The 25646-nt window shown below is 41.9% G+C and overlaps 1 protein-coding gene across 3 annotated transcripts in view; it reads right to left on the reverse strand.

The window, feature by feature from the left end:
* Window positions 1-11864: 11864 nt before the first annotated feature.
* LOC109890804 (mitogen-activated protein kinase 14A-like) overlaps window positions 11865-25646 on the reverse strand; it is a 47715-nt gene continuing 33933 nt past the window's right edge. For all 3 annotated transcript variants that reach the window (XM_031824728.1, XM_031824727.1, XM_020482841.2), the window contains 6 exons: window positions 21142-21256; window positions 17928-17999; window positions 16956-17035; window positions 15845-15923; window positions 15573-15746; window positions 11865-15432 (listed from right to left, as the gene is read on the reverse strand). In XM_031824728.1, the coding sequence (XP_031680588.1) occupies window positions 15365-15432; window positions 15573-15746; window positions 15845-15923; window positions 16956-17035; window positions 17928-17999; window positions 21142-21256 (588 nt within the window). In that variant the 3' untranslated portion in view covers window positions 11865-15364. The remainder of the gene's footprint in view (window positions 15433-15572; window positions 15747-15844; window positions 15924-16955; window positions 17036-17927; window positions 18000-21141; window positions 21257-25646) is intronic.

Below are 25646 nucleotides of genomic sequence, written 5' to 3' on the forward strand. Positions count from 1 at the left end.
CTACTGTACTGGAGGGTGAGTTCTTGTTCTTCTTCTTTGGGGTTAACGACGGGTGACATCCAATATGTTGCCTGACAGGTGTTGTGCAGAAAATCTTCCTCCTGCCAGAATCCCCCCCCCCCCCCCTTCTAATTTCCTTAATTTTGTGGCTAGAATCAAATACTTATGTGGCACACACATTTGTTCTATAGAACAAACTTCACGTCAGGATAGGCAACCAAAATTAATAATGAATGTATGTGTGTTATATTAAACATAGAGGTACGGGCGACATGAGCGGCATCTTACCGGGGACAGCACGGGGCCGCTGATGGTGGGGTTCGCCCAGGTTATTGATGATTTAACATTATATTTTTCTAAATGTCATAGCACGCTGATAGAAAGAGAAATCTAATACCTCCTCAGCTAGCAATGCTCAGGCATCATCCAATGTCGTTACACAGGAGGCAAATGCTTTGATTGACAACTGCCACAACTATACTGGCCTGACAGACTCTATGACTCTTACAGTGTCAGACGAGGATTTTCCTTTCCAAGAAAGGACTGTTTGAACTGGGCCCAGATGCTGCTGCCAGTAATGATGCTATCGCCACTCTTTCCAGGCTCATCAATACAAGGTCTGATGCCAGAGAAAATGGTCAGCGACAACGCAATGAAAATATTGACTTTGCATGCATGGAAATCAAGGATGTTAAGAAGGTCGCCCACATCGAAAGGCGTTTAAAAAAAAAGAGGAGGGAGAGACGGACTTGTGCCAAAGAAGAATCGCAGAACTCGAAAGCTACTCCAGGCGGTGGAATCTGAGACTATGGAGTTCTCCAAGGCGGATGGGGAGAACGTGCGGCCAGAGATCATCAAACTCTGCCAAACTAGTCTAAGCTTGCAGATGTGGTCGACACCGTATATCGCCTCGACACGAGAAGTGTGAGGTTCTGTGTTATACACTATAGCCCGTTACCATATATGTGATTGAATATTATCTGCTGTTGGCTTGTGTGGATGTATGTGTTATGCAACATTGCTGACTTGAGACATTGTTAACAGTTTCAGGGCCATGGGCCTTTCTCATGATGGAAAAATACAGAATGACATGAAGACAGGAACTGTGAAATTAGTTGGGGGGGGGCACATTTAGAACGTAGTGTTGCGAGAATAAACAGTATTTTGTTAGATAACAGGAGCCAGGTGCCTGATAACTGTATATTCTACACAACTACAACGACTGACTGCTGGAGCGCCCGGGGGATGGGATCAGCTCTGCGCCAACAATCAATGATAGGCTGGGTGAGTCTAAACCACGCCCAGTCTCTACTCTGACAGGCCGGCTCGGAAGCAGGAACTATTTCTGTCAAGAGTATATTATTATATCTTTGTAAGGAACAAGTCAGTTCTCTGTTTGCCCTGCGAGGTGGGACAGAGAGCCCGTATATACGGAAATTGCATTTACCACTTATTGCTTAGCTAATAAAAAATACATAGTATACAATCGGTGACTCAATGTCATATTTATCCTGATACCAGATTCGAATTGACGCAACCCTAACAGAAGGCAGGGTGACTCCAAGCCCAGAGGTGTCATTCTCCAGTTCACATTACAGATATACAGGGATGCCACTTGGAAAGCAGACAATGCATCTACCTTCCTAGTGACAACCTGGTTGGTTTTTTGAAGACCTCTCGAAAAGAGAGAGAAACTTTGGCCAGTTGTGGAAAAAGAACGAAAATAGGGGAAAGCGGCTTACTTTTCATTGGAGTGCGCGCATTCATCAACATATCTGAAATCAACCTTCCTCCCTGAGGACTGTCATAGACTGTGCCTGGTAGTCAACATAGGCTACCTAGATAGCTACCTCTGATGTGAGCAGATCTCACTTCCGGATATTTACTTTTTTGTTGTTGAAATCTCACTTCTGCTATTTTTACCTGCAGTATAGGCAGTGAGCAAGCTCTTTGTTGTTTCTTGTTCTGGCAGTCATCTTTGCTAAGGAAAACTTCTAACTGAATCATTTATATCTATATGGTGTGCAACGCTGGTTTCTTTTCATTCTTACTCGATTTTTGATTGCTGTTTCGCAGGTAGTGCTTTCTGTTCTATATTTCACTTTGTCGTTGTCTATAATTTCAGTGAATGCTAGGGGGTTAAGAAATAATGTCAAGCGCAAAGCATTATTTTTATTTGGCAAACAGCTTAAAACAGAATAATATTTTTTTCAAGAGTCTCATTCATTTTCTACCGACATCAACTTCTGGAGATCTCAGTGGGGTAATGATGTATGGCTCTCTCATGGTTCTGAATGCTCTGCTGGAGTCATAACTCTGGAGAATCATTTAAATGGAAGTATTTTGCACTCCGACTGTGACCCCTTTGGTCACTTTCTTTGTCTTGTTATCAACTGTAACAACAACATCATTATTATTATCACCAACATTTATGGGTACAATTCCAAACGTGAAAATGATCAGTTACTTGAATCTTTGGAAAAGCGTATTCTCTATTGGCTAACCAAGTTCTCTAATGATTTACTTATAGTAGGTGGGGATTTTAATATTTCTCAGTTTATGGAAAGGTTTGATATTACAGATATTTGGAGAGTAGAGTTTCCCAATGACACGTCTCTCACTTCGAGTAATAAGGCATGCTCCAGATGATCCTAGATATCCCTCTAGTGGTGTGGGGGCTGTGCTTTGGCAAGGTGGGTGGGGTTATATCCTGCCTGTTTGGCCCTGTCCGGGGGTATCGTCAAATGGGGCCACAGTGTCTCCCGACTCCTCCTGTCTCAGCCTCCAGTATTTATGCTGCAGTAGTTTGTGTCGGGGGGCTAGAGTCAGTCTGTTACATCTGGAGTATTTCTCCTGTCTTATCCGGTGTCCTGTGTGAATTTAAGTATGCTCTCTCTTTCTTTCTGTCTTTCTTTCACTCTCTCGGAGGACCTGAGCCCTAGGACCATGCCTCAGGACTACCTGGCCTGATGACTCCTTGCTGTCCCCAGTCCACCTGGCCGTGCTGCTGCTCCAGTTTCAACTGTTCTGCCTGCGGCTATGGAACCCTGACCTGTTCACTGACCTGTTCACTGTCCCAGACCTGCTGTTTTCAACTCTCTAGAGACAGCAGGAGCGGTAGAGATACTCTGAATGATCGGCTATGAAAAGCCAACTGACATTTACTCCTGAGGTGCTGAACTGTTACACCCTTGACAACCACTGCGATTATTATTATTTGACCCTGCTGGTCATCTATGAACATTTGAACATCTTGGCCATGTTCTGTTGTAATCGCCACCCGGCACAGCCAGAAGAGGACTGGCCACCCCTCATAGCCTGGTTCCTCTCTAGGTTTTTTCCTAGGTTCTGGCCTTTCTAGGGAGTTTTTCCTAGCCACCGTGCTTCTACACCTGCATTGCTTGCTGTTTGGGGTTTTAGGCTGGGTTTCTGTACAGCACTTTGAGAATTCAGCTGATATAAGAAGGGCTTTATAAATACATTTGATTTGCTTGGGATTACCATATCTAAGGATCAGCAGGGTAGATGCTCATTAAATTTCATACCTATTATTGATTTGTCCTTGAATGGTTGGGTATTGCTTTCTAAAGCTGAAGGTATCTCCAGACGTATGCAGCCCAGTCAATCTTGACAACAAAATAGGTAAAGTGGTTGACCAGATATTTTTCAACTTCATATTTTTCAACTTCATATACACATTATATTAGGAAATCTGTCATTATGACCACATGAATATGGTGGTCTCAATTTTTGGGATTTTCCTACTTTGAATAATACTTTGGCCTGAACATTTCTCAAAGAATCCCGCTTTAATTTGGAATTTTATCCCTCATTATGTCTTCTCTTGTTTTGGTGGCTTCAATTTTATGTTACTTTGTAACTATAACATTGATAAGATTCCTACAAAATGATCTGCTTTTCATAGACAAGTATTTTTAGCGTGGTTGTTAAAATACTGTATATATACATAATTTTCCCCGCATAGGTATTTCATGAGGAACAATAAGGATATTTTGTATAGAAACAAGTCTTTATTTTTTAAGAACTGGTTCAATAATCATATCCTGCTGGTGAGTCAACTTTTTAATGCAGTAGGATTGTTACTAAATTTTTATCTCATCTGTTACACCTAGAGAGTTCGCCATAGTCTTTGATGCTATTCCATCTGGAACTCTCATGTTGTGTAGAGGTGTAGCCAGACCTCATCTTCTTGACCTACCCTAGCTTAATCCAGTTGACTCTCCAATGGGAAAACAGTGTTTCTCCTTGCTCCCTCAGAACAACAGATCTATAATGCTTTATTTCAAAGGGATATTGTATCCATTCTTAAGGCCCCATTTACTGGAATACATTTGTCAATAATGTCTGTTGAGAAAAAGTCTGGTTATTACCACACAAATACCTGCTTGTTAACAAGGTCAACAAGGTCTCTTTCAGAATGATCCACAAGTATTACCCTGAGAATCATTACCTGAAGAAACTCAAAAAAGACATGAACATTAACTGTACTTTTTGTGTTGACCATCCCGAAACAGTTTAGCATTTATTTTGGCATTGTTTACATGTAAAGAAATTATGGAAAGGTATTCATAGTTTTAAAATTGCTAATATTCTTGATGAAATTTTTTTATTTTTTTTTATGGGAGAATGTGCTGCTCGGTTTCCTTAACTATATTAAGGAAAAAGAAAAACTATTTTACCTCAATCTAATTGTGCTAATGGGAATATGTCATATTCATAAATGTAAATTCATTAATAAAAAAACACTCATCGCTGTTTCCTATAAGGAATTCGAGCAGCACATTAAGACCATTCTACATTCTTCTAATAAGAAAGCTGTTAAAACAATCAATGTGTGTTTCTTTTAAGGTCTTTGTATAATCTGTCATTTGTTGTACCCCCTAGCATATGTTATCATTGTCTGTTTGTATACTTCTTTGTATGTATACTGTTTTTTCTGCAATAAATAAAAACAAATATATAACCATTATACTTTGTGATACAAAATGGTAAAAGGGAAGAAAAAAACATAATTATAAAAATAATTCACCCTTCCAATTAAACCTACTCTGATTAAAAACCAACTACCCCATTCCACTACTTTGACCCTATCTACTCCTGCATAAAGCCAATGGCCTGGAAGGACAGCACACCACCACTCAACACAACCTGAAGTCAAATCTTGTATACCCAAATACACTGCTCAAAAAAATAAAGGGAACACTGAAACAACACAATGTAACTCCAAGTCAATCACACTTCTGTGAAATCAAACTGTCCACTTAGGAAGCAACACTGATTGACAATAAATGTCACATGCTGTTGTGCAAATGGAATAGACAACAGTTGGAAATGATAGGCAATTAGCAAGACACCCCCAATAAAGGACGGGTTCTGCAGGTGACAACCACAGACCACTTCTCAGTTCCTATGTTTCCTGGCTGATGTTTTGGTCACTTTTGAATGCTGGCGGTGCTTTCACTCTAGTGGTAGCATGAGACGGAGTCTACAACCCACACAAGTGGCCCAGGTAGTGCAGCTCATCCAGGATGGCACAATGCGAGCTGTGGCAAGAAGGTTTGCTGTGTCTGTCAGCGTAGTGTCCAGAGCATGGAGGTGCTACCAGGAGACAGGCCAGTACATCAGGAGACGTGGAGGAGGCCGTAGGAGGGCAAAAACCCAGCAGCAGGACCGCTACCTCCGCCTTTGTGCAAGGAGGAGCAGGAGGAGCACTGCCAGAGCCCTGCAAAATGACCTCCAGCAGGCCACAAATGTGCATGTGTCTGCTCAAATGGTCAGAAACAGACTCCATGAGGGTGGTATGAGGGCCCGACGTCCACAGGTGGGGGTTGTGCTTACAGCCCAACACCGTGCAGGACGTTTGGTATTTGCCAGAGAACACCAAGATTGGCAAATTCGCCACTGACGCCCTGTGCTCTTCACAGATGAAAGCAGGTTCACACTGAGCACATGTGAGTCTGGAGACGCCGTGGAGAACGTTCTGCTGCCTGCAACATCCTCCAGCATGACCGGTTTGGCGGTGGGTCAGTCATGGTGTGGGGTGGCATTTCTTTGGGTGGGCGCACAGCCCTCCATGTGCTTGCCAGAGGTAGCCTGACTGCCATTAGGTACCGAGATGAGATCCTCAGACCCCTTGTGAGACCATATGCTGGGTTGGCCCTGGGTTCCTCCTAATGCAAGGCAATGCTAGACGTCATGTGGCTGGAGTGTGTCAGCAGTTCTTGCAAGAAGAAGGCATTGATGCTATGGATTGGCCCGCCCGTTCCCCAGACCTGAATCCAATTGAGCACATCTGGGACATGTCTCGCTCCATCCACCAACGCACCACAGACTGTCCAGGAGTTGGCGGATGCTTTAGTCCAGGTCTGGGAGGAGATCCCTCAGGAGACCATCCGCCACCTCATCAGGAGCATGTCCAGGCGTTGTAGGGAGGTCATACAGGCACGTGGAGGCCACACACACTACTGAGCCTCATTTTGACTTGTTTTAAGGACATTACATCAAAGTTGGATCAGCCTGTAGTGTGGGTTTCCACTTTAATTTTGAGTGTGACTCCAAATCCAGACCTCCATGGGTTGATAAATTTGATTTCCATTGATAATTTTTGTGTGATTTTGTTGTCAGCACATTCAACTATTCAACTAAGTATTTAATAAGAATATTTCATTCATTCAGATCTAGGATGTGTTATTTTAGTGTTGCCTTTATTGTTTTGAGCAGTGTACTTCTCTGCAGCCTCAACCACAACATCTATTTTTTGTTGATAACCATTGCAATGAATGCTAAAAAGATAACCTTACTGAATCATTGCCTTTGGAAAGTATTCAGACCCTTTGTCTTTTTCCACATTTTCTTACATTACAGCCTTATTCTAAAATTTCCTTATCTAGACAAATTCCTTATCTATCTAGACAAAATACCCCAAAATGACAAAGCAAAGACAAGTTTAGAATTGTTTTGCTAACTTGTAAAAAAATATCACATTTACATAAGTATTCAGACCCTTTACTCAGTACTTTGTTGAAGCACCTTTGGCAGCGATTACAGCCTCAAGTTTTCTTGGGTATAACGCTACAAGCTTGGCACACCTGTATATGGGGAGTTTCTTCTATGCAGATCCTCTCAAGCTCTGTCAAGTTGGATGGGGACGTCTCTGCACAGCTACTTTCAGGTCTCTCCAGAGATATTAGATCGGATTCAAGTCCGGGTTCTGGCTGGGCCACTCAAGGACATTCATAGACTTGTCCCGAAGCCACTCCTGCATTGTCTTGGCTGTGCTTATCATCGTTGTCCTGTTGGAAGGTGAACCTTCGCCCAAGTCTGTGGTCCTGAGCACTCTGGAGCAGGTTTTCATCAAGGATCTCTCTGTAATTTGCTCCCTTCATCTTTCCCCTCGATCCTGACTCGTCTCCTAGTCCCTGCCGCTGAAAAACATCCCCACAGCATGATGCTACCACCACCATGCTTCACCGTAGGGAGAGTGACCTTCGGGTTCTTGGTCACCCCCCTGACCAAGGCCCTTCTCCCCTGATTGCTCAGTTTGGCCCGGGTGGCCAGCTCTAGGAAGAGTCTTGGTGGTTCTAAACTTCTTCCATTTTGAGAATGATGGATGCCGCTGTGTTCTTCGGGAGCTTCAATGCTGCAGAAATGTTTTGGTACACTTCCCCAGATCTGTGCCTCGACACAATCATGTCTGGGAGCTCTACGGACAATACCTTTTGACCTACCTTTGCTCTGATATGCACTGTCAACTGTGGGACCTTATATAGACAGGTGTGTGCCTTTCCAAATCATGTCCAAACAATATAATTTACCACAGGTGGACTCCAATCAAGTTGTAGAAACATCAAGGATTATCATTGGAAACAGAATAAACCTAAGCTCGTCTCAAAGGGTCTGAATACTTATGTAAATAAGGCATTTTTTATTTATTGTTTTACAAACAATTAAACCTGTTTTCGCTTTTTCATTATGGTGTATTGTGTGTAGATTGATGATGAAAAAAATATAGAACTGTAAGGGAACAAAATGTGGAAAAAGTGAAGGGGTCTGAATTCTATCCGAATGCAATGTATTATTGTTTTTTTTACGAGTCTCTCCCTTCTCATGTAAAGCTGAACTTTATGAGATACCCTGTAAGAGCTCTTGTGCACAAGCCCCTCCAGTGTTATGAATTCACAAAATATTTGGGCATGTATCAAGTGTATGCAGATGGGAAGAATATCGTATGCCAGCTGAGGTTATATGCTCCAACTGTGGTGTTGAACACTCAACACCACAGTTTAAGGGCTGTCCAACATGTCTCCTATTTGGAGGTGGTGAGAAGAGTGGAAGGAGCGAGTGGCATTGAAGACACAATGGTATTTGGGACTGCACAAGTGAATGTTTCTCGGTAATCAAGGGATTCTGATATGTTACAGGTGAAAAAGGTGGACTTTGTAGCATTTATTTTAATGGTCACAAACTGCACAGCACAAACAAATAAGAAATCAGAGAACATTTCAATTACTGGTCAGCAGTACGCTTTTTGGGACTTGGTTTACTTGGTTTACAGCCGGGGCATTGCAAGAAATCCTGTTAAAGGACGTTCCTCCCTCACAATCCCCTGAGTCTGTGTAGGGATGTGATTTGAATGGCAATGTGACTGAAGGAGTGTCTATTTTTATATTTCGTATGTCGGTTTTTCCTACAATGGTTCTCAACTGTACTGCAGAACTGGAGCATAAAAATCAGAAAAAATTGATTTGTTGTGGTGTCAGCTGTAGATAAGTACTTGGGTGTACGGGATTTTAATGCAGAATAGTTACAGGGTGTGCTGAACGATCGTGTCCTGTCCTCCCAGGCCGCCGGACTGGTGTAGGATCAGATAGGAACCAGTGGAAGAGTGGTGACATTTTTAATGGTTGTTTTGTCTTCCCTTTTCTCCATCCCTTCCCTTTTTATGTTACAAAGTGTAATGAATTCACATTCCAGAACAGTAGGCAGAAACACAGGGCTTGATAACAGAAATAGATTAATAGGATGGCCGACCGTTTTTACATATATATATATATTTTTTTACAGTAATGATTGACGAGTGTCGAGGAGAAAGAGAGAAGGGAGAGAGGTCGTGCCTCTGCTCATGCTCTCAAAATGTCGGCGCCCGGAGAAGACATGTTTCCAAGGTGAGCAGGACGATTATGAGATGAAAGCAAAGTCAGGAGAAGATGAATATTGGGACAGGGATATAGAAAGGTGGGTTTCTGAGGATCTAAAACCCTCACACCCTCACTCCGACTATAAACAAAATCTTTCCATCACCACTTTGCTTCTTTTGATTCCTTTCTTTTTCACGACTGTAGCCCAATCATTCTCAATCTCATCTTCACCCGACCCAGCATCAGTTTCGAACAGAACAGCCGTTCCCGCCCCATTCCAAAATCCTTCTTTAACCTCTTTAAGGTTTATTGGCAGACTAAAACATATAAGGTGTATTGCCGTCACATACTGTGCGAGGTAGTAAAATATCCCCCAAAAATAAGACGTTTTGGATTGAAATATTCATACTAACTACGATCTTCAATATGCTCCATCCGTTTGCAAACATTTGAAAATCCTTTTCAGTTTTTGCATTGTAGTGTTTAGTGGACAAATGCTTTTGCTAAGTACTTGACATAAGCTAGCTTTACATGCATAGGGATGCGCTCTAGGGATGTGCTCTTAATCAAAAAACAAAAGAACTGACAGACTTTCTTCCTTTTTTCTATTCACTATTCAGTTTAGGCGAAGGCCACCAACCACACCTTGGATTCTCTTGAAGTATTCAATCTCAACATCCATCGACACCCCGACGATGACTGCTTTAACAGGTGCTCTATTCTGCAGTTCAAAGCATGACACTTTGGAATTTGCAATTATTGTGCTTCCCAATGCTTTCTTCTGCTCTTCAGAAACACAATTAACTAGAACAAGCCCACTCCTGGTCACTCTTTTCCCAACGCATGCTTCACCTTCTTTTATACCTCAAATGCGTTTAAGGATTGGGCCCTTTTTTTCAATTTTCGCCTAAAATGACATACCCAAATCTAACTGCCTGTAGTTCAGGCCCTGAAGCAAGGATACACATTTCCTTGGTACCATTTGAAAGGAAACATTTCGAAGTTTGTGGAAATGTGAAAGGAATGTAGGAGAATATAACATATTAGATCTGGTAAAAGATAATACAAAGACAACAGTTTTTTTGTATTGTTTTTGTACCATCATCTTTGAAATGCAAGAGAAAGGCCGTAATATATTATTCCAGCCCAGTTGCAATTTAGATGTTGTCGGCTAGATGGCAGAAGTGTGTGTGCAAAGTTTCAGACTGATCCAAAATGTTGTATCAAGACTGCCCAAATGTGCCTAATTTGTTTATTAATAACTTTTTCAGGTTCAAAACTATGCACTCTCCTCAAACAATAGCATGGTATTCTTTCGCTGTAATAGCTACTGTAAATTGGACAGTTCTGTTAGATTAACAATAATTTAAGTTTTCTGCCAATATCAGATATGTCTATGTCCTGGGAAATGTTCTGGTTTCTTACAACCTAATCGTATTAGCTTACATTAGCTCAACCCACCACCATTAACCCACCTATCCTGAAGAAGTTTTTAAAGTAATGGACTGTCATTTCACTTTTCTTATTTGAGCTGTTCTTGCCATAATATGGACTTGACTTTTACCAAATAGGGCTATCTTCTGTATACCACCCTTACCTTGTCACAACACAACTGATTGGCTGAAATGCATTAAGAAGGAAATAAATTCCACAAATGAACTTTTAACAAGGTACACCTGTTAATTGAAATGCATTCCAGGTGGCTACCTCATGAAGCTGGTTAAGAGAATGCCAAGAGTGTGCAAAGAGGAGGAAACAGGCACAAAAGTATCTATATCCACAGTAAAACAAGTCCTATATTGACATAACCTGAAAGGCCACTCAGCAAGGAAGAAGCCACTTCACAAAATAGATGGCATCTTGAGGGAGGACAATTATGTGGATATATTGAAGCAACATCTTAAGACATCAGTTAAAAGCTTGGTCGCAAATGCGTCTTCCAAATGGACAATGACCCAAAGCATACTTCCATAGTTGTGGCAAATGGCTTAAGGACAACAAGATCAAGGTATTGGAGTGGCCATCACAAAGCCCTGACCTCAATCCCTTAGACAATGGGCAGAACTGAAATTGCGTGTGTGAGTAAGGAGGCCAACAACCCCGACTCAGTTACACCAGCTCTGTTAGGAGGAATGGGCCAAAATTCACCCAACTTATTGTGGGAAGCTTGTGGAAAGCTACCCGAAATGTTTGCCCAAGTTAAACAATTTAAAGGCAATGCTACCAAATACTAATTGAGTGTATGTACTCTTCTGACCCACTGGGCATGTGATGAAAGAAATTAAAGCTGAAATAAAATCACTCTACTATTATTCTGACATTTCACATTCTTACCATAAAGTGGTGATCCTAATTGACCTAAAACAGGGAATTTCTTTGCTCGGATTAAAGGAATTGTCAGGAATTGTGAAAAACTGAGTTTAAATGTACAGTATTTGGCTAAAGTGTATGTAAACTTCCAACTTCAACTGTATATATTGTTTTTGACCAAGCGTGCATGCACCAAATCCACCTCTTCGGCACCATAGAATTAAAAATGTTAATACTATAATGGACATGAACATGATAGGGTAAAGGTCAGCCATTTTGGTCAGGGAGTTGGTCAACCATAGTTTTCCAGTGCTGTGATAAGATAGTGTAAAATAATGAATTTTAAAAATTCATCCGCACTGTATGTTTTTTAGCAACCATTCAGACAGTTTTATATTCCATATATTTTTTTTATTAACTGCCAATACATCAACATACCATTCAAACAATGCAGTCAATCCACAGCCATACACTGGTTGAAATCAGTTCATGATCGTTCATGATAGGATAAGTAAATGCAACAAGCAGGGTAACGTGGGGTAACTAACCCCCCCCCCCCCCCTAAAAACAATGTCCAATTACTGACACAAGATGAAGGAACAAGGAAACCACACACTGCTCTTGATAGTATCACTGATCTTTAATAAGCTTACGTTTCAGCCTCACGGCCTTCGTCAGAGCTTTTGTGAGTTTTTTTCAAATTAACACCTTTATGTATACCTAGCCCCACCCACATCCGTTCCACGCATCGAAGGGGGTTGGAGGCAAAGGAAAAATAAGTGCTACCAAATATAACAATATGCATTTCATAAATATTAAAATAAAGTGTGTAAATAAGACGTTTTAAACACATCTGTAAAACCACAATGAGGACATAGACCTACCGAGCATGTCTTTAAAAAATCATTGGGTACATCGTACGAAAAACATCAAAGTAATCTTAAATAGGGGCATAATTCATGTTCAAATTCACAACATAACATACATAGGCATTTCATCATTAAGACCTTGAGGAAATAATGTCTGGAGGGTGAAAATCCCAAAACATTCTCTTTTACCCAGAGTATTATTAAAGTCACCTCCCCTGTCTGATATCTTAACTTTCTCTATGCCACAAAATCTAAAAAAGTAGAAATGTCATGCTTTAGGTCATTAAAATGTACTGCGACTGGATAATCCCTGTCGTTTCTCCTGATTGAACTTTTATGTTCACTGATTCTCTGTTTGATTGAACGAGAGGTTTTACCGACATAGCACAGCCCACATGGACATTTAATAATGTAAATAACATGGGTGGTGGAACCCATAATAATGTAATTTATTTGGAACCATTTTCAAGTATGTGGGTGTCAGAAATATTCACACTTCATCATATTGTTACACTGTGCGCATAGCTCCCATTTGGAAGATGGTGTAAAAGAGCCTGGCTGATTTTCTTTTGTGACTGGCAGTTGGCATGAACCAATTTATCGCGTACATTTCGACCTCTCCTATACACAAATAAGGGGTCGATTTTTAAATTCAGCCGGCAAAGCTGGGTCCGATGATAAAATATGCCAGTGTTTCTTCACCGCATCTCCCACTTCTGGCGAGTTCAAAGTATATGTGGTTGTGAACATTACAGAATGTTCAGGTTCATTTCCCAGACCGCCCTCCACACACACACACAGGCTGTGCTGGCTCACAGAAAGAGTGGGTCATTGTCATTTTGGTCAAGGCTCTCTAGAGCAGGTTCAGCAACTGAGGGAGCTGACTTAAATGAGTAAGCAGCTGATGTGCCAAAAAGCTGCAAAACATTATCAGGCAGCTGGTGCTCATAGCAAGCCTCACGAGACAGCTTCAGTCCATATTGAATGTACAGGATGGAGTTATGGGTCTGCAAGGACATTAGGCTTGTCACCTAAAACCCTCACATACTTTTACAGATGCACAATTGAGAGCATCCTTTCCGGCTGTATCACTGCCTGGTACCGTTACGGCACTGCCCACAACTGCAGGGCTCTCCAGAGGGTAGTGAGGTCTGCACAACGCAACACTGGGGGCAAACTGCCGGTCCTCCAGGACACCTACATCACCCGATGTCACAGGAAGGCCAAAAGATCATGAAGGACAACAACCACCCGAGCCACTGCCTGTTCACCCCGCTACCATCCAGAAGGCGAGGTCAGTACAAGTGCATCAAAGCAGGGACCGAGACTGAAAAACAGCTTCTATCTCAAGGCCATCAGACTGTTAAACAGCCACCACTAACATTGAGTGGCTGCTGCGAACATACTGACTCAACTCCAGCCACTTTAATAATAGAAATGGATGGAAATTACTGTAAAAATGTAACACTAGCACTTTAAACAATGCCACTTAATATAATATGTTTACATACCCTATATTACTCATCTCATATGTATATACTGTACTCGATACCATCCACTGCATCTTGCCTATGCCGTTCTGTACCATCACTCATTCATACATCTTTATGTACATATTCTTTATCCCCTTACACTTGTGTGTATAAGGTAGTAGTTGTGGAATTGTTAGGTTAGATTACTCGTTGGTTATTACTGCATTGTCGGAACTAGAAGCACAAGCATTTCGCTACACTCGCATTAACATCTGCTAACCATGTGTATGTGACAAATAAAATTGGATTTGATTTAACAAATATCCTTTTGTGACAGTGACATAATATCCCTCCCCTCGCTTCTAATAGACTACACACAGAACAGAGGACAGGACAGCGTAACAAGCGTTCGAGGAGGCAATGATACAAAGACGGAGTGAAAAAGAAACAGAGATGGGTAGAAAAAAAAGAGATGAAATAAGTTAAAAGGGGCAGGATAAGCTAATACAAAACTCCCCAGCCCTCTACCCCCTTTCTCTTTCTGCGTGATTGAATTAGAGAGAAAAGATGGACATCAAAAGGTTGTATCGTCATTCTCATAAGGGACACACCATTCTAAGAAAAATCCACCTGATTGGGCATGGAACCTGCCAGTCATTCCTAAACGGTTCCTGTCACTAGGGTCAGTGTTCTAATCAGTGAGAGAAGGGTGGGTGGGGCTATGTGCTCGATTATAATAGAGACTTCTCGGCAGTATTACTGTGTGCATAGTACCATTTATTTACAAGAGTGCAGCCTTATTTACATATGTAAAACACTGGCAGGCATAACAACAGAGTACAGTTTGACTGTGGAGACAGAACTTTTGTCAGAGAAGGGCAGAGGCGATTTACACTGTTGGGTTTCCTACTGAATTCGATCCAAAAGGAGGTAAAATAACATCTGGCTGTACACTACCAACCTAAAATCATAAATAAATGTTTGAAGGTACCAGTGGTTTGTTAAATTAAATAATGTGGTTGATTGTTTTTGCCATATTGAACTGAGCACCATTTCCAGGAATTTATTAAAAAATATACTTTTTAGCAAATCATGTGAAAATCTGAAGCTAACTTAACAGATATTCTAAACACACAAACAGTAGATACAATATTACAAAGTAATTTCCCCAGTTCGGCCCAGAGACCAAAACATAGACAATATAATATAATACAGCAAGCGGGAGGGTGGGGTCGCTCACCTTTAACCCTTGATCTCTAACCCGAGAATGACCCCAGAAATGAACGACAAGTGTCGTGGTTTCCCATTTGTTTGTTTGTTAAATAGTCCGGAGAGTTGATAGTCCTCACACAAGGTTGTGTACTCTGGGAGGAAGTTGCCTCTAAATTCTGATCTAAGATAAGCTCAACCTACTCCCAGATCCTAACCTAAACCATTAGGGGAGGAAACGCATAACTGGTCAGAGTTCAATGTCTACATGCCACTTCCTCCTCAACACAATTCCATAAGAGAAGGAGAAGGCAGCAAGATTATCAATGACATCACCCTAGTTCCCTCAGGACTCCATCTCGTCTCCGTCGAATGGCAGGGGCTCGAAGCTGCAAACCTCCTCATAGGTCAACCCTGAGAGAAAGAGAAATCAGAAGTGGCCGGAGTAGACATCTACCTAGTTTAGTGTGAGTACCATGTTATGTTAAACCTAAATGGTTTTATCATCCTCCCTCCACACACGGAGCCATTTCCCTCTCTCCCCCATCACATACTTTTCCACTCCTCTATCTCCAGCTCTCGGCTCTCAAAGCTCTGGTCGTATGGCTCAGACTCTGGTTCATCGTCTGGGTCGTGGTACTGGGAGAAGTAGGGGTGGGCCAGGGCCTCTGACGCTGTGATCCGCTGATCAGTGTCCAGAACCAACATCTTCTCTAACAGATCCACCGCTGGAAGGGGGAGAGAGAGAGATTGTAAACGGAATGTCTGTTAAGACAGTGTGAATGTGTGTGTTTGTGAGACACTAGACAGACTTCCCCATTATTACCTAGTGGGTTAGCGCCAATGAACACATCAGCAAAGTTCCTCTTGGGCATCTGGGGAAGGGAGTTAATGTAGTTTCTGGCCTGTTCGAGAGATACACAGAACGGTTCAACACACATTGGACGGGGAACACACAGGTGACTACAACACTTGAACTGCTTCTGAAATCAAGCGATACCCCATTTTGGCAGTGAAGACAGATTATTTCTGTACACTTAGGGCTCGAATCCTAACTTGAGATCAGAATGTGTAAATCCCGCATTGATGCCAATAGGAGGCTCAGTTACGTGCTCTGTGGACTTATGTATCAAGCGGCTCAGTGTAGGAGTGCCAATTTATGATCAGTTTAGCCTTTTACATCACATTGAATAGGATTACATGGTCAGGGGGAACCTGATCCTAGATCAGCACGCCTACTCTGAGTGCTTGAGAAATGGCCCCAGATCTCAAGATAGGAATCCCATAGAGCACATCTAAAGGGTTATGAAGAATGCAGCAGTCTGTAGTTTGGAAGAGAACCACTGTACACAACGACCAAACACATCATATACCATCAGAACACTCCAGATCAGAGGGGCAAGGACATAAAAAGCAGTCAGGAATTAGGGATTGCAAGGCACTCTGGGAAGTGGTTAGATTACGTCAGAGATGCATGTCAGACAAAAAGCAATCGGGTGCAGAGAGTAGGGGAGGGTTGGAAGAGCTCTGTAGGGCCTAACAAAAGACTGGTGGCATCATAGAGATCCTATTAAATTACTAGAGGGGCTATGTCATAAACCCTCAAAATTCCAGGATGGGGTAGCCATAATGGTCAGGGAGAAATCCAAAACAATCTAATCGGAAAGGATGGCAGTAGAGGCATAATCCTGATTTTACTTATGCAGGAAAATAAAGTAAGACATGTGATATCAGAAACTGTGTAATAGAATTTGAACTAAAATAGTCATACAATCATAAATACAGTTCATATGGTTTTATATGCATTTTCTGTATAAATAGTATCTAAAATATGAGTCAACGACCATAAATGTGAGTGCTATTATATAATACAATATCAATACTTGTTGCATTTATAATTTGGGCGACCCTGGGAAGGACATTTCATAGTGTCTCACCTCGTGGCTGGGCATCCGGCTAATGACAGAGGCCGGGGGTGTACCTGTCAGCCTCATGATCTGCTGCAGCTGGTTAATATCTACAGCAGCCCAGGGTCAAGGGTCATAGGTCATACTGTCACACGTGAGAGGGTCACAGGGATGTCAAAGTGTCCCTAAACTAAATACTGAATAATTTTGTTTCGTGGGGAGAAACGATAAGGCGGATGAGAGGGAAGGATAAAAGTTGACATGCTGTATGAGGTATTATTGAATAGACACACAACAACATGCTTTAAGAACAAAGCCAGCAGAGGAACGAGTGACAGAAGAATAGAGCAACTCAAGACGAGAGGGCTCAAGGGGGCAGCTCTACTCAATGACAACTAGGTCAAGGTTCTCTTGGCTTCTGAAACAGCAGCCCATGTAGCTGTAAGTACACAGGAAGTGGTGTTGAGTTACAGTGGCTATATAAATGGCAGGACAGGAAGAGTATAGTAGTAGTAGCGTCTCACTAAGGAGGTTGTTATAGAAACGCAGAAGCACAACCCAAACGCAGGCAGGCAGACGGGCGAGGGCGGATTGGAACAGAACATGGTGGAACACGACAGAACTCACACTCAGGAGATTTTTCATCAAGAGCTCAGGTTCCGGGGTTCCCATGAGGAGCATTATAAGCTTCAACTGACCAATGTCTATACCATACCATACCAACATCAAGGGAAAACTGAGGGATGTGATGGAAGGAGGGTGAGAAAGAAGGGATGGGAGGGTAGGGAAAAGTAGGAGGGAAAGATGGAGGGAGAAGTAGGAGGAGGGATACTTCTATGAGAACCTCAGACATATACTACCTGGTTTGCCCATGCATGTAGTTAGTTATTTAGCTAAGTGCACACTTCAACTGGGTGTAGGGGATAGGGGTCAATATGGAATTGGGCCATGACAACAAGTGCTACACTTTTCTATGTCACCGTGACAACAGTGAAAGGATACGGTCGGTGCCGGGGAATAACGTCCTTCCGGTTAGCAGCTCCGCCATTATGCAGCCCACCGACCAGATGTCAACTACAACAACAAAAACAACACTGTTAGTGTTCAGCTAGAAACACATATCCGTAAAATAATTTGGTATAACCATTTACACCTGCAAAATAATTTTTGGGGGTGTAAAAAAATACAATTAAACCTGGCCTATAGAATATACCGTATATTACTTATAGGTCATACCTGTCATATTGCAGAGATAGTGTAATATACAGTGGATTCGGAAAGTATTCAGACCGCTTCACTTTTTCAACATTTTGTTACATTACAGCCTTATTCTAAAATGGATTAAAAAAGTTCATTTCTCAAACACTACCCCATAATGACAAAGCAATAACAGTTTTTTAGAAATGTTGGCAAATTTATTAAAAATAAAAAACTGAGATTTCACATTTACATAAGTTTTCAGACACTTTACTCTACTTAGTTGAAGCACCTTTGGCAGCGATTACAGCCTTGAGTCTTCTTGGGTATGACGCTACAAGCTTGGCACACCTGTATTTGAGGAGTTTCTCCCATTCTTCTCTGCAGATCCTCTCAAAATCCACTTCTGCATTGTCTTGGTTGTGTGCTTAGGGTTGTTGTCCTTGTGGATGGTGATCCTTCGCCCCAGTCAGAGATCCAGAGCACTCTGGAGCAGGTTTTAATCAAGGATCTCTGTACTTTGCTCTGTTCATCTTTCCCCTGATCCTCACTAGTCTCCCAGTCCCTACCGTTGAAAAATGCTGCCACCACCATGCTTCACCGTAGGGATGGTGCTAGGTTTCCTCTAGACGTGACGCTTGGCATTAGGGCCAAAGAGTTCAATCTTGGTTTTTGTCTGGCCACTCTACCAGAAAGGCCTGATTAGTGGAGTGCTGCAGTGATGGGAGAAACTTCAACTAGCTTTTTCAAACATAAATTTGCATCCTGTAGCTCTAACTCCAAAAAGTTTTGGGACACTAAAGAGAATAAGAGCACCTCTTCCCAGCTTACCACTGCACTGAGGCTAGGAAACACTCACCAGTGATAAATCCACGATAATCGAGAATTTCAATAAGCATCTCTCTACGGCTGGCCATGCTTTCCTCCTGGCTGTCCCAACAAACAGCCCTGCACCCCCCGCAGCTATTTGCCCAAGCCTCCTCAGCTTCTCCTTCACCCAAATCCAGATAGCAGATGTTCTGAAAGAACTGCAAAACCTGGACCCGTACAAGTCAGCTGGGCTAGACAATCTGGACCCTCTCTTTCTAAAATTATCCGCCGCCATGTTTGCTAACCCTATTAGCAGTCTGTTCAACGTCTCTTTCGTATCGTCCGAGATCCCTAAAGATTGGAAAGCTGCGGCGGTCATCCCCCTCTTCAAAAGGGGGTGACACTCCAGACCCAAACTGTTAGACCTATATCCATCCTGCCCTGCCTTTCTAAAGTCTTCGAAAGCCAAACAGATCTCCGACCATTTTGAATCCCACCGTACTTTCTCCACTGTGCAATCTGGTTTCCGAGCTGGTCACGGGTGCACCTCAACCACGCTCAAGGTACTAAACGGTATCATAACCGCCATTGATAAAAGACAGTACTGTGTGGCCGTCTTCATCGACCTGGCCAAGGCTTTCGACTCTGTCAATCACTGTATTCTTATCGGCAGACTCAATAGCCTTGGTTTCTCAAATGACTGCCTCTCCTGGTTCACCAACTACTTCTCAGACAGTTCAGTGTGTCAAATCGGAGAGCGCCTGTTGTCTGGACCTCTGGCCGTCTCTATGGGGGGTACCACAGGGTTCAATTCTTGGGCCAACTCTTTTCTCTGTATATATCAACAACGTCACTCTTGATGCGGGTGATTCCTTGATCCACCTCTATGCAGACGACACCATTCTGTTGTATACACCTGGCCCTTCTTTGGACACTGTGTTAACAAACCTCCAATCGAGCTTCAATGCCATACAACACTCCTTCTGTGGCCTCCAATTGCTCTTAAATGCTAGTAAAACTAAATGCAGGCTCTTCAACCGATCGCTGCCCGCACCCGCATCACTACTCTGGACGGTTCTGGCTTAGAACATGTGGACAACTACAAATACCTAGGTGTCTGGCTAGACTGTAAACTCTCCTTCCAGACTCATATTGACGATCTTCAATCCAAAATTAAATCTAGAATCGGCTTCCTATTTTGCAACAAAGACTCCTTCACTCAGCCTGCCAAACATACCCTCATAAAACCTACTACCCTACCCATCCGACTTTGGCGATGTCATTTACAAAATAGCCTCAAACACTCTACTCAGGCAAATTGGATGCAGTCGATCACAGTGCCATCCGTTTTGTCACCAAAGCCCCATATACCACCCACGACTGCGACCTGTATGCTCTAGTCGGCTGGCGCTCGCTGCATATTCGTCGCCAGACCCCCTGACTCCAGGTCATCTATAAGACTTTTCTAGGTAAAGCTCCGCCTCATCTCAGCTCACTGGTCACCATAACAACACCCAACCGTAGCACACGCTCCAGCAGGTATATCTCACTGGTCATCCCCAAAGCCAACACCTCCTTTGGCCACCTTTCCTTCCAGTTCTCTGCTGCCAATGACTGGAACAAATAAAAATAAAAATAAATTTTTTTTTTTTAAATCCCTGAAGTTGGAGACATATCTCCCTCACTAACTTTAAGCATCAGCTATCTGAGCAGCGAACCGATCGCTGCTGCTGTACACAGCCCATCTGTAAATAGCCCATCCAACTACCTCATCCCCATATTGTACTTTTTTGTACTTTTTTCTGTCTCAGAGCTCTACGGACAATTCCTTCGACCTCATGGATTGGTTTTTGCTCTGCCATGCACTGCGGAACCTTATATAGACAGGTGTGTGCGCCTTTCCAAATCCTGTCCAATCAATTGACAATCAAGTTGTAGAAACCTCTCAAGGATGATCAATGGAAACAGGATGCACCTGAGCCTCATAGCAAAGGGTCAGAATACTTATGTACATTCAAAAAAATATATATATAAAAAAAAATCTAAAAAACAGTTTTCAATGTCATTATGGGGTATTGTGTGTAGATTGATGAGGATTTTTGTTTTGTTTTATCTATTTTAGAATAAGGCTGTAATGTAACAAAATGTGGGGAAAAAATGAAGGGGTCTGAATACATTCTGAATGCACTCTATTACAGTATAATATTACCTGTCATGTTGTAGTGCATCCAGTTAAGCATGATCTCTGGGGCGCGGTACCACCTGGTTGCTACGTAACCCGTCATCTCATCATCAGTGTGTCTCGCCAAACCAAAGTCCAGGATCTGACGGGTAGAAAGAGAGAGAGGGCAAAAGTGAGTGTGTGTGTATGCATGTGTGTGCAAGAGAGAGAAAGAGAGATGGTTGTGTGTATCAAAAGGTGTGGACTCAAGTCACAGACTTTTTGTAAGTCATAATTTGTAACTCAAGTCAGACTCGAGTGACCTGGACCTGGAATTTGAGTTACAAATTTCATAACTTCAAGACTTAACTTGATAGAAAATAAAATGACTTGACTTGAACTTGGAGCCTAAAGACTCGGGACTCAACTTGAATTGGCAACAGACAAACAGGGATAAATACACAGGGAACAACACATTGCATGTATAGATAACTTTTATTACTTGACTTGAAAAAAAAACGTATGACTCAACTTGCTCTTATAAATGCATGGCTTGGCCTTGACTTGAGACTCAACCAGTTCTACTTGGGACTCGGACCTTGCTTGTGACTCGAATAATAGTGACTTCGTCCCACCTCTGGTATTTACAGTGCCTTTAGAAAAAGTGTTCATACCAGTTGGCTTATTCCACATTTTGTTGTGTTAGAGTCTGAATCTTCACACAATACCCCATAATGACATAGTGAAAACATGTATTTATTGTTGTTGTTTGTTTTGTATTCACACCCCTGAGTCAATACTTTGTAGAAGCACCTTTGGTAGAGATTACAGCTGTGAGTCTTTCTGGGTAAGTCTCTATGAGCTTTCCACACCTGGATTATGCAACATTTGCTTCAAGCTCTGTCAAATTGGTTGGTGATAATGGCTAGACAACAATTTTCAGGTCTTGACATACAGTTTTGACTTAAATCAGCTTGAAAATCTAACAGCCACTCAGGAATATTCAATGTCTTATTGGTAAGAAACTCCAGTGTAAATTTGGCCTTGGGTTTTAGGTTATTGTCCTGCTGAAAGGTGAATTCATCTCCCAGTGTCTGGTCGAATGCAGACAACCAGGTTTCCTCTGGATTTCGCATTTGCTTAGCTCCATTGTGTTTCTTTCCTATCCTGAAAACTCCCCTGTCCTTAATGATTACAAGCATAACATGATGCAGCCACCACCACAGTTGAAAATATGTTGTGTTACTCAGTAATTTGTTGTATTGGATTTGCCCCTAACAGTTTGCATTCAGGACAAAAATAAATTAAAATTACCATATTTGTTGGGGTATTACTTCAGTACCTTGTTGCAAAACAGGATGCATGTTGTTTAATATTTGTATTCTGTACAGGGTTCCTTCTTTTCACTCGGCCAATTAGGTTAATATTGTGGAGTAACTATGTTGTTGATTTATCCTCAGTTTTCTCCTATCATAGCCATTAAACTCTTAACTGTTTTAAAGTCACCATTGGCCTCATGGTGAAATCCCTGAGCGGTTTCCTTCCTCTCTGGCAAATGAGTTAGGAAGGACTACTGTACTTTGTAGTGGCTGGGTATATTGATACACCACCCAAAGTGTAATTAATGACTTCACCATGCTCAAAAGGGTACTCAATGTTTGCATGTATTTTTATCCATCAACCAATAGGTGCTCTTCTTTGAAAGACCTTGGAAAACCTCCCTGGTCTTTGTGGTTGAATCTGTGTTGGAAATTCACTGCTCGACTGAGGGACGTTACAGATAATGGTATGTGTGGTATAGAGTAGAGGTTGACCGATTAATCGGCATGGCAATCGGCATTTTTGGACGCTGATTAAGGCCGATTACAATGCATTCCACGAGGAAACTGCGTGGCAGGCTGACCACCTGTTACGCGAGTGCAGAAAGGAGCCAAGGTAAGTTGCTAGCTAGCATTAAACTTATCTTATCAAAAAAACAATCAACACATGGCTGATGATATTACTAGGTTAACTAGCTTGTCCTGCGTTGCATATAATCAATTTAAATTTATCATCGAATCACAGCCTACATCGCCGGGGGACGATTAACAAAAGCGCATTTGTGAAAAAAGCACAATCGTTGCATGAATGTACCTAACTATAAACATCAATGCCTTTCTTAAAATCAATACACAGAAGTATATATTTTTAAACCTGTATATTTAGTAAAAATGAATTGTTAGCAGGCAATAATAACTAGGGAAATTTTGTCACTTCTCTTGCGTTCATTGCAGGCAGTCAGGGTATATGCAACAGTTTGGGTCGCCTGGCTCGTTGCGAACTCATTTGCCAGAATTTTACATAATTATGACATAACATTGAAGGTTGTGCAATGTAACAGCAATATTTAGACTTAGGGTTGTCACCCGTTCGATAAAATACGGAACGCTTCCATATTTCACTTAAAGAATAAACTTTTGTTTTCGAAATGATAGTTTCTGGATTTTACCATATTAATGACCAACGGCTCGTATTTCTGTTATTATATTATAATAAGTCTATGATTTGATAGAGCAGTCTGACTGAGCTGTGGTAGGCAGCTGCAGGCTCGTAAGCATTCATTCAAACTTTACTACGTTTGCCAGCAGCTTTTAGCAAAGCTTGCTTCACAGCGCTGTTTATGACTTCAAGCCAACTCCTGAGATTAGGCTGGCAATACTAAAGTGCCTATTAGAACATCCAATAGTAAAAGGTATATGAAATACAAATGATATAGAGAAAAATAGTCAACGTGTCATAATTCCTATAATAACTACAACCTAAAACTTCTTAACTGGGAATATTGAAGAACTGGTAATATTGAACCACCAGCTTTCATATGTTCTCATGTTCTGAGCAAGGAACTTAAACGTTAGCTTTTATACATGGCATAAAATTTGCACTTTTACTTTCTTCTCCATCACTGCGTTTTTGCATTATTTAAACCAAATTGAGCATGTTTCATTATTTATTTGAGACAAAATAGATTTTATTTATGTATTATATTAAGTTAAAACATAAGTTTCATTGTTCATTCAGTATTGTTGTAATTGTCATTATTACAAAAATATATATATAAATAAAAATGGCTGATTAATCAGTATCAGCTTTTTCTGGTCCTCCAATAATAATCGGAGTTGAAAAATCATAAATCGGTCGACCTCTAGTACAGAGATGAGGTAGTCATTCAAAAATCATGTTAAACACCATTATTCCATGTGACTAGATATGAACATTTTTACTCCTGAACTTATTTAGGCTTGCCATTAAAATGGAGTTTGAATACTTAAATTTCAAAAAACATAATTCCACTTTGACATTATGGGGTATTGTATGTAGGCTAATGACAACAAATCTTAAATCCATTTTAAATTCAGGCAGTAACAACAAAATGCGGAAAAAGGCAAGGGGTGTGAATACTTTCTGAAAGTACTGTGTGTGTGTGTATTCATTTTGGGGGTATTGAACCTTTATTTAACTAGGCAAGTCAGTTACGAACAAATTCCTATTTACAATGACGGCCTACCCCGGCCAAACCCGGACGATGCTGGGCAATTGTGCGCCGCCCTATGGGACTCCCAATCATGGCCGGATGTGACACAGCCTGGATTCGAACCAGGGACTGTAGTGAAGCCTCTTGCACTGAGATGCAATGCCTTAGACCGCTGCGCCACTCGGGAGCAAATACAGTGCCTTCGGAAAGTATTCAGACCCCTTGACTTGTTCCACATTTTGTTACGTTACTGCCTTATTCTAAGATGGATTCAATAAAAAATTGTTGAAGTTCGAAACCCCCAAGACTCATCCTAGAGCTGGCCGCCCGGCCAAAACAGAGCAATCGGGGGAGAAGGGCCTTGGTCAGGGAGCTGACCAAGAACCCAATGGTCACTCTGACAGAGTCCTACAGTTCCCCTGTGGAGATGGGAGAAACTTCCAGAAGGACAACCATCTCTGCAGGACTCCACTAATCAGACCTTTATGGCCTGAATGCCAAGCCTCACGTCTGGAGGAAACCTGGCACATTCCCTACAGTGAAGCATGGTGGAGGCAGCATCATGCTGTGGGGATGTTTTTCAGAAGCAGGGACTGGGAGACTAGTCAGGATTGAAGCAAAGATGAAGGGAGCAAAGTACAGAGGCATCTTTGATGAAAATCTGCTCCACAGCGCTCAGGACCTCAGACTGGGGCGAAGGTTCACCTTCCAACAGGACAACAACACTAAGCACACAGCCAAGAACACGCAGGAGTGGCTTCATTGGGTCAGTTACTGAAAGGTTACTGGATCGAATCCCCGAACATGTAAAAATCTGTCGTTCTGCCCCTGAGCAAGACAGTTAACCCACTGTTCTATACAGTTGAAGTCGGAAGTTTACATACACCTTAGTCAAATACATTTAAAACTCAGTTTTTCAATCCTAGTAAAAAAATCCCTGTGTTAGGTCAGTTAATATCACCACTTTATTTTAAGAATGTGAAATATCAGAATAATAGTAGAGAGAATGATTTATTTCAGCTTTATTTTCTTTCATCACATT

This window comes from Oncorhynchus kisutch, linkage group LG5 (assembly GCF_002021735.2).
Source record: "Oncorhynchus kisutch isolate 150728-3 linkage group LG5, Okis_V2, whole genome shotgun sequence".
Lineage (NCBI taxonomy): Eukaryota > Metazoa > Chordata > Actinopteri > Salmoniformes > Salmonidae > Oncorhynchus > Oncorhynchus kisutch.